Source organism: Emiliania huxleyi, assembly GCF_000372725.1.
Source record: "Emiliania huxleyi CCMP1516 unplaced genomic scaffold EMIHUscaffold_5, whole genome shotgun sequence".
NCBI classification, from domain to species: domain Eukaryota; phylum Haptophyta; order Isochrysidales; family Noelaerhabdaceae; genus Emiliania; species Emiliania huxleyi.
The window spans coordinates 540,759-550,153 of record NW_005198244.1 but is presented as its reverse complement, the minus strand read 5'-3'; the positions used below and the strand labels follow the sequence as shown (position 1 = coordinate 550,153).

General features: G+C 68.1%; 2 protein-coding genes across 2 annotated transcripts in view; both read right to left on the bottom strand.

The window, feature by feature from the left end:
• Positions 1-2,481, bottom strand: part of EMIHUDRAFT_448141 (hypothetical protein) — a gene marked incomplete at its 3' end in the record, with an annotated part of 3,577 nt that extends 1,096 nt beyond the window's left edge. The window contains exons 1-6 of the mRNA XM_005766965.1: positions 2,322-2,481; positions 1,651-1,818; positions 1,240-1,305; positions 646-764; positions 524-570; positions 130-234 (exon numbers count right to left, since the gene is read on the bottom strand). Coding sequence (XP_005767022.1) covers positions 130-234; positions 524-570; positions 646-764; positions 1,240-1,305; positions 1,651-1,671 — 358 coding nt within the window. The remainder of the gene's footprint in view (positions 1-129; positions 235-523; positions 571-645; positions 765-1,239; positions 1,306-1,650; positions 1,819-2,321) is intronic.
• A 3,142-nt stretch (positions 2,482-5,623) lies between these two features.
• EMIHUDRAFT_57891 (adenylate and guanylate cyclase catalytic domain-containing protein) lies at positions 5,624-6,228 on the bottom strand (the record flags this gene model as incomplete). The annotated part of the gene is made up of 2 exons (XM_005766964.1): positions 5,624-5,833; positions 6,064-6,228. Coding segments are annotated over 2 exons (375 nt in total), but the record flags the coding sequence as incomplete, so codon positions are not given.
• Between the last annotated feature and the right edge of the window lie 3,167 nt (positions 6,229-9,395).

Here is a 9,395-nt window from a genome sequence, read left to right as displayed (position 1 = left end):
GGGAAAGGGGAATGGGAGGGAGGAGAGCGAGGGACCGGCGCGCTACAGCGAGCGGTACAGCGCTTGTCAGTGCGTGTGGGTGCGTGTGTGGCGTGTGAGAGTGTCCAGTCCAGAGCCCCTGGCGTGCTACCTTGCCCTTGACGTTGAGCGGCGGTCGCTCCGTGAGGTCGAACTGGCCGCGCACATGCTTGAACGTGGCCTTGGAGAGGCAGACGCGCCCAGGCGCCGACATGCCTGCGGCGTGAAAGCCGCTGCCGGGGTGAGTGACGGGTCCGAGCAGTGTCCTCGGAGCACCGCGTGAGAGCCGGGGCTGCGAGTAGAGCGACTGCAGCTCGGACGACAGCGGGACGGCAGCGTGCGTGCGTGCGCCCGCCCCCCCCCCCCCCCCCCGTCGAGTGCTTTCGGCTACAAGAGACGGCAGCGATGCCGCCTCTCCCGCATCTATAGGCCGGCGTGCCACACATGCGGGCGGCCATATCTCCCCATATCTCCCCATATCTCCCGCATCTATAGGCCGGCGTGCCACACATGCGGGCGGCGGTGTTGACGGCGTCTCCGACAAGGTCGTACCTGTTCACGGCGCAGAGGTGTGAAGAGGCGCCGTTCTGGGCCGACGGCGCGGCGGCGCGCGCGAGGGTGCGTAACTGGTACTTTCGGTGGCCGATGATGCCCGCGATTGCAGAGCCAGAGTGGACGCCGATCTGCACCGAGAGCGGCGCGGAGCCGGGCGGGCGCTCGGCGTTGACGACGTCCATGACGTGCACCTGCGGACGCGTGTCGCCATATCTCCCCATATCTCCCCATATCTCCCCATATCTCCCCATATCTCCATGACGTGCACCTGCGGACGCGTGTCGCCATATCTCCCCATATCTCCCCATATCTCCCCATATCTCCATGACGTGCACCTGCGGACGCGTGTGACCAGTGGTGGGTGGAGAGAAGGGGGGGGGGTCCGCGGTCCGTGGAAAAGGGGGGGAGGGGGGTCCGCGTCAATTGGTCCGCGTTCAGCCGGCTGAGTGAGTGCAGAGAAGGGACGGACCGCTGCGGGAGGCGCCTTGAGGTGTCTCGGAGGTGTCTCGGAGGTGTCTCGGAGGTGTCTCTGAGGTGTCTCGGAGGTGTCTCTGAGGTGTCTCGGAGGTGTCTCGGAGGTGTCTCGGAGGTGTCTCGGAGGTGTCTCGGAGGTGTCTCGAAAGTGGCTTGGAGGTGGTTCGGAGGGGCTCGTGGGACGTCGCGCACCATCGCGACGGCGAGCGCGCACGTGCCGAGCGCGCGCTGCTGCGGCGATCCGAGCAGCTCGGGGTCCTGCTCACAGCTCGAGGTGTGAAGAGACGCTGTTCACAGCTTGTTTGCCGATCCGAGCAGCTCGGGGTCCTGCTCACAGCTCGAGGTGTGAAGAGACGCTGTTCACAGCTTGTTTGCCGATCCGAGCAGCTCGGGGTCCTGCTCACAGCTCGAGGTGTGAAGAGACGCTGTTCACAGCTTGTTTGGCGATCCGAGCAGCTCGGGGTCCTGCTCACAGCTCGAGGTGTGAAGAGACGCTGTTCACAGCTTGTTTGCCGATCCGAGCAGCTCGGGGTCCTGCTCACAGCTCGAGGTGTGAAGAGACGCTGTTCACAGCTTGTTTGCCGATCCGAGCAGCTCGGGCTCCGGAAGGCCGGCGGCAACCATGTAGGACTCGTTGACGGTCTTGCGCACCTTTTGCACGTTAAACGTCTCCGTCAGGCGGTCGAAGCGGTCAAAGATGGACTGGAGGAGCAGCAGGATCGTGCGGGGCCGCTGCAGGCGGTCGCCAACGAGCTCCGCCAGCCCGACCACCTATCCACAGCAGTGGGTGTGAAGAGACGCTGTTCACGCCAACGAGCGGCAGCCAGCCCGACCACCTATCCACAGCAGTGGGTGTGTGAAGAGACGCTGTTCACGCCAACGAGCTCTGCCAGCCCGACCACCTATCCACAGCAGTGGGTGTGTGAAGAGACGCTGTTCACGCCAACGAGCGGCAGCCAGCCCGACCACCTATCCACAGCAGTGGGTGTGAAGAGACGCTGTTCACGCCAACGAGCGGCAGCCAGCCCGACCACCTTGGCGAACAGGAAGGAGCACCCCCATATATCTCCCCATATCTCCCCATATCTCCCCATATCTCCCCACCTTGGCGAACAGGAAGGAGCACCCCCATATATCTCCCCATATCTCCCCATATCTCCCCATATCTCCCCACCTTGGCGAACAGGAAGGAGCACCCCCATATATCTCCCCATATCTCCCCATATCTCCCCATATCTCCCCATATCTCCCCATATCTCCCCATATCTCCCCACCTTGGCGAACAGGAAGGAGCAGCCGGTGTGCAGCTGGGCGATGCTCCGCTCGGGTCCTCCGCCGCCGCCGCCCTCGCCACCGCCCTCGCCGCCCTCGCCGTCGTACTGGAGCAGCCGCTGCTCCTGCTCTTCTATCTGGCGCAGGACCTGGGGCGGGAAGATGTTCGAGAGCAGCTGCTTGCACGCCTCCGCGTCCGAGACGATGGCCGCGGAGGAGGTCGCAGCCTGCGAGAGGTGGTGCAGGTGCGCGAGCAGGTCGAGGCGCCGCCGTCGCGCGTAGAAGAGGCCGACGAGGTGCACGGCCACCAGCCAGAGCACGAGCCACAGCCAGTCGTTCCCCTCGCACACTGTGACGTCCTCTCCCTCCCCGCTGCTGTCCCGCCGGCATATGTAGACGTTTGGAGGCGGCGAGGGCGGCGGCGGCGGCGAGGGCGGCGGCGGGACGGGCGGAGGCGACGGAGGCGACGGAGGCGACGGAGGCGAATACGGCGGTGTGGGCGGCAGCGAGGGCGGCGCGGGCGGCGGCGGCGAGGGCGGCGGCGGAGGCGGTGCGGGCGGCACGCGGAGTGCAGATAGTCGCCGACGAGACGGCGGAGGCGAGGGCGAGGCCGAAGGCGGCGGCAGCGAGGGGGGGGGGGACGGCGGCGGAGGCAAGGGCGGGCCCGAAGGCGGCGGAGGGGGCGGCGGCGGGTGCAGCAGAGGGGGCGGCACCCACGGCGGCAGCGAGGGCGGCAGCGGGGGCGGCGGCTGCGGCGGCAGAGCCACACCTGCGATGTGGAAGTAGTACACCAGCGGCACGCCGGCGGCGGTGAGCGCGGCGGCGGCCAGGAACTGGTTGAAGCGCGGGAGCGGCAGGATGGTGTACAGGTAAAAGACGTGCAGGCAGAGGGTGGAGGTGGACCAAGCAGCGTCCGGCGCGGGCGCGCGCACGATGAGGGCGATGCCGATCAGGCAGGCGCTCGCCGCAAGAGCCTGCGAGAGCAGCTTGACTCGCGCCTAGTATCAGTCTCGGTGTTCTCATTGCTATTCTCACCAGTATGATTACGAGTATGGTTGTTCTTAGTATTGCCTCCGTCTGCGGCGTCCCCTCCTCGTCGGCTTGCCTACTCTCGGGTGCGATCTGGCGTGATCTCCCCGCCCGGCGCCGCCCCGCAGCGTGCCCTCGGGCGTGTCCCGCCTCTGGCGCGCCGCGCTGTACCTCGAGAGAAGGTACAGCAGCGCGGTGAGCGGCGTGGCGATCAGGTAGCGCACGTAGAGCAGGCTCTGCCACGACAGGCCCCAGCTCGACTCCCACAACTCCTCGAGCGTGACAAAGGTCAGCAGGGCGTCTGTGTCCGCAGCCGCCGCGACGTTCGGCGCCTCCACGTCGTCAAAGGTGAGCCAGTCGTACGGGCCGAAGACGAGCGTCGTCACCAGCAGCAGCAGCGCCGGGTGCGTCGCGAGCGCTACTTTGGTGACAGACTGCCGCTGCTGCTGTGGCACGAGCCCTCCGACATGCGGGCTCCTGTGCGCGCCCGCCGACTCCGCCGCGCCGCTGCCCGCCGCCTCCCCGTCCGGCGCCTCGTTTGACGCGGCCTCGCGCCATCCCACGGTGAGCGGCGGCGAGGCCGCGCGGCGCGAGAGCGGGTTGGAGTTGGACTCTGCGGTCGGTGCCTTGCACCCGCCAAACTCCACCACCTCTGCACGCCCAGAGGCCGACCCGGGCCCGCTCCCGGGCCTGCTGCCCGAATAGCGCGACCTTGCACCGAGTCTTGCATCCTCCGAATAGCGCGACTTGCGCGGCGACACGAGAGGCGACGGAGAGGGCTGGAGGGCTGGGGAGGCGCCGCCACCCGCGACCATCAGGTTGCCCGCCATGATGTTTGAGAAGTCAACCTTCTGCGGGTTGAGCGCCACCTCGCCTGGCAGGACCGCGGTGGGCGCGGACTTCTTCAGCTTGGCGTCGAAGCTCTCCTGGCTGCTGCCGGCGACCGAGAGAGGAGGGCTCCTGACGGAAAGGCTCTTGCCGGAGAAGCGACGCTCAGCCACGTCATGCTCCGGCGAGGAGATCATGCTGTGGCGCTTGCGGCCCCGCAGGGCGCTCACCGTCGAATGCCTCGACCCGGCGGACGAGGGCCGCGCCGCCGGCAGCGGAGGTGTGCTGGTGGCCCCGGGGGCGCGGCGGCTCTTTCTCGGCGGCGGCGAGGGCGGAGGGGAGGGCGGGGCCCCTTGCGCCGGCGGCGGCGTGGACGCAGCAAGCCGCCGCTCGGCGTCGGCACGCGCTGCTGCTGCGGCGGCGAGCGAGCGGCGCGGCGAGGGGCGGCGCGCGTCCCACCCCGGGGAGGACCCTGGGGAGGCCGCTGCGTGGTCGGTCGAGAGGAGCATGTCTTCCTGCATCGAGGAGAACATCTGGTCCAGCGTCGCCGCGCTCCGCGGCGTCGACTCAGCCGACGGCAGTGCTGACTGGCCGGCGGAGCCATCGGCGGATTCTCGGGGCGGCCGCACGGGCGAGCCGACCACGCGCCTTCGGTGCTCGCTCGCGGCAGAAGCGGCGGCCATCCGCGCCACAGTGGTGGCGACGGGCGCCACTCCAGCCTCGACCGCCGCCTGCAGCTCTTCGAGCCCCTCCCCCTCCTCCTCCTCCTCCTCCTCCTCGGACGCGTCGGACGAACGGCCGCTGACAGGGACCCCGCCGCCCGCGCCAGCCCTCACCGGGTTCTTGCCTCGGACCCTCTCGCCTAATTAATGATATGGCCGGGATCTAGCCGAGATCGAATCCATTGCCGGCCCCCTCCCCCCCGGTGCTTGCCTCGGATCCTCTTCAGCACGCTGTCGCTCCGCTCGCGCGCGGCGTCGCGGCACGGCTCGACAAAGTAGGACGCCTCGATCCCGAGCGCCTCGCGGCCTCGCGACCCGTCGTTGGTAACCGCGCGCGACAGCTCAAACTCGCCAGGGTCCAAGAGCGCCGCGGTGGCGTCCGAGATGTGGACGCGAGCGGCGCCGCCAGACTCCTCGAGCAAGACGGCGCCGTCGACCGCGGGGCCCCACATGTCGAAGTGGAACCTATGGCAGCGAGGTGCGGCCGAGGTGCAGTCGAGAGGTGGCCAGAGAGGGGTGGCCCCACATATGTCGAAGTGGAACCGGACGGTGCCGATGATGCCTCCGACCACCTCTGCCGAGTGGATGCCGATTCGCACCCCGATCCGCGTGCTGTCCTTGCCGCCGCCCTTGCCGCCCTTGCCGCCGTCGGCGTCCGTGCCGCCGCCCTTGCCGGCGGCGCCGCCCCCCCGCGGCGTCTCTAGGTCTAGCATGCGGGAGAGCTCGAGCCCCGCCTCCGCCGCCATCACGATCTCCGTCACCGCGTCGACCATCTCGAGCGCCATCGCGACGAGCGCCGCCGCGTGGTCGGGCATCGGGGAGAGGGCGCCCGCGGAGACGACATACGCGTCTCCGATGGTCTTGAGCTTGTCGGCGCCGTGTTTGTCGGCGAGGCCGTCGAAGGCCTCGAAGATGTCCGAGAGCAAGGAGAGGACCTAAGGGTAAGGTAAGGTACACTTCTCCACACACACGAGGTGGTGGGGCAAGGGCCAGGCAACCCTCGCGTCTCCACGTCTGACGACAGGAGCCCCACGGCATTCAAAGTGCAAGGGCCCAGTGCGCGTGTGTGAGCGGTGTGTGTATGTGTGTGTGTGTGTGTGTGTGTGTGTGTGTGTGTGTGTGTGTGTGTGTGTGTGTGTGTGTGTGTGTGCGCGCGTGTGTGGACCTGGTTTGGCGGGTAGCGTGCAGACAGGGCGGTGAAGCCCTCAAAGTCGGCCTGCAGCACCGAGGCGTGCGGGTAGCGCTGCACGAAGGTGACGTTGCCCGACGCGATCTGCTGGACGATCGCGGCGGGCAGCGTGTTGAGGAGGAGCCGCTGCGTGCGGTGGCGTACCTAGCGAGATGTCGGGAGATGTGGGGAGATGTGGGGAGATGTGGGGAGATGTGGCTAGATGTGGGGAGATGTGGGGAGATGTGGGGAGGGGTGGGGAGATGTGGGGAGGTGTGGGGAGATGTGGGGAGGTGTGGGGAGATGTGGGGAGGTGTGGGGAGATATACGGGGAGATATGCGGAGATATACGGGGAGATATGCGGAGATATGGCAGATGGGGAGAGATGGGGCGATGTGGGGAGCTGTGGGGAGATGTGGGGAGATGCACTTTCAGCTGCGCGTGGATCATCTCGACCGAGAGGCGCGAGAACCAGAAGTTGTCGCGGGAGAGCGTGATCTCCTGGTACGCGAGGAGCATCCCGACGACGAGCGCGCCGCCAGCCTGCGCGAGCTCCGCCCAGAGCACCTTCCTCGCCGCCTCCTCCTGCGCACCGTCGGGCGCCCAGCCGTAGAAGGCGCCCCAGCCGCCGCGGCAGAGGAAGACCGACGCGTAGACGGGGAGCGCGAGCGAGCAGCCGAGCGAGACGAAGGGCTGCGGCAGCGTGGGCACAAGGAGGGTGTGGAAGATCAGCAGCCATGCGGCGAGCCGAAACGACTCGCGCGGCGCGTTGACATCGCCGGCTGCGGCGCCGCCGCTGTACAGCTCCGCCACCGCCAGGGCGTCCGCGGCGACCGACGCGAGCACGCACGTGCTGAAGAGGGCCGATGCTGCCGCCTGCACGCGCCGTGTCGCGACGAGCTCGCCAGCGGCGCCCTCCGCAGCGTGGTCGCGGCGCCACAGCAGCCAGAAGCCGGGGAGCAGCCACACCGCCGCGCCGGCGAGCCGTGCCGAGAGGAGGAGGGGGAGGAGCCTCGCGTCGACGTCGACGTCCGGGAGGGAGTAAGCGTCGAGGAGGAGGAGGAGGGCGGTGAAGACGGCGGCGGAGAAGGCGAGGTAGAGGGCGAGGTTGAGGCCGCGCGCAAAGGCGCCCGCGCGGAAGTCGCGCTCGTACGACGCGTTTGTGAAGGCGAGCAGCCACGGGTGCCGCTCCGGCCGCATCGACATCTTGGAGCGGAGCGAGAGGGCGAGCTGGTCGAGGTTGTCCTAATAATAATAATAATAATAATAATAATAATAATAATAGCATAATAATTCAATAACAATGGTGTATATGAGAGGGCGAGCTGGTCGAGGTTGTCCTGCTTGCGCAGGACTTGCATCGCGCTGGCGTCCGCCTCCTCGCCCGCCTCGTCCGCCACCTTGGGGGGCAAAGGGGGGTGGTGGTGGTAGTGGGGTGGGGGGTGTGGGGGGGGGGGGGGGGGGGGACCCCTCGATGAGGGCCCCTTACTCTCCCCCGGGACTCGGGGGGGGCGGGGGAAAAGGTGGTGTTTCCCCCGAAACAGCCCAGGTACACCCCAGGTGCACCCCAGGGGCCGCCCAAGGGCAGCCGAGGTACAGCCGAGGTGCAGCCGAGGTGCAGCCGAGGTGCAGCCGAGGTGCAGCCGAGGTGCAGCCGAGGTGCAGCCGAGGTGCAGCCGAGGTACGACCGAGGTGCAGCCGAGGTGCAGCCGAGGTGCGGCCGAGGTACAGCCGAGGTGCAGCCGAGGTGCAGCCGAGGTGCAGCCGAGGTGCAGCCGAGGTGCAGCCGAGGTGCAGCCGAGGTGCAGCCGAGGTGCAGCCGAGGTGCAGCCGAGGTGCAGCCGAGGTGCAGCCGAGGTGCAGCCGCGCCTCCGCTTCCGTCGAACGGGTCGAGTACCACGAGCCTGCTCACAGCTAGAGGTGTGAAGAGACGCTGTTCACAGCGAGTTTGGCGTGTCAGACTCCCTCCACGAGCCTGCTCACAGCTAGAGGTGTGAAGAGACGCTCTTCACAGCGAGTTTGGCGTGTCAGACTCCCTCCACGAGCCTGCTCACAGCTGGAGGTGTGAAGAGACGCTCTTCACAGCGAGTTTGGCGTGTCAGACTCCCTCCATCAGCCTCCGCGCGACCCCGCCTTGCTGCTGCTGCTGCTCCGCCGTCCCGACCCGCCGCCGCCCGTCGGGCGGCGCGGAGGCGACGGGGAGGAGGAGCCTGTGGTACGCCAACGTGCGGGGTTATGAGCACGGCTTGAGCACGGCTTGAGGAATTGGGAATTGAGGGGGGGGGGGGGGGGGGATTATGGGGGAAGGGCGGGGGAAGAGGCGAGGGCGGCGGAGATGAGGGCGTGGGAGGCAGAGATGAGGCGAGGGGAGAGAGGCGAGGGCGAGGCAGGGCGAGGGCGTGATGGCGAGAAGGGCGAGGGCGAGAAGGGGCGCGAGGGCGAGAGGTGGCTCGGGCGTCGTGGTGTGTCGCACGCACCCCCCGCGCCCTTGATGAGCGAGCGCATCGGCTTTGAAAGCGTCGCGGTCAGGGTGTTCGAGAGGGTCCCAAAGCCGGAGCCGAGGGTGCCGCCGGACCCGACGGAGGGCGGCGTCGCCGCCGCCTGCCGAGAGGCCAGGCTGGTGCGCGAGGGGTCGGGGGACGCGTAGAAGGCGTCGCCCGCCTGGCCGCCGTCGTCGTCGCCGGCCGCCCACCCTGCCGGCCCGAGTTTCATCACCGAGAGGAGCTGCGCGGTGGTGTACGTCTCGGCCTGTGGTTGGGGGGGCCGACGAGCCACGTCCGTGCTTGCGCGCTGCCGGGTGACAGGCTGCCGGCCGGAGACGGAGCCGACCGCCATCTTGCAGCCGCCGGCGGGAAGGGTCCCACAGCCGAAGCTCCTCGGCCTCGATGCGGGCGCTTCGTCCACATAGACCCCGCTGGACCTCGCAGACGACTCGAACGACTCGGAGGGCCGCTCTGGCGTGGCCATCACTGCGAGGCGCCCGTTCTCAACCGCGGTCGCGGCTAGAAGGCGGCGCTCTCGAAGAAAGAATTTTGGAAGAAAGAATTCAATAAGCCGCGGACGGTTTTTCAGACTCGCACCACAGGAGCAGTCACACCACTCCCACTCCGGCGCCCACCCACTCCCCACCCCGACATCCCCACCCCACCCACAACTCCGCCCCACCCCGACCCGAGCAACCGCGCATCAACCTGACGCGACCCGATCCACTCGTTCTAGAGCGAGCGAGTGAATCTTTGTGGTGTGAGCTCAGCTCTGGCTGACTGTGGGTACCGCTCCATTATGCGCTGTTCATGTTGGCCTTTACGGCTTTGCCTAGTCCCTTGGA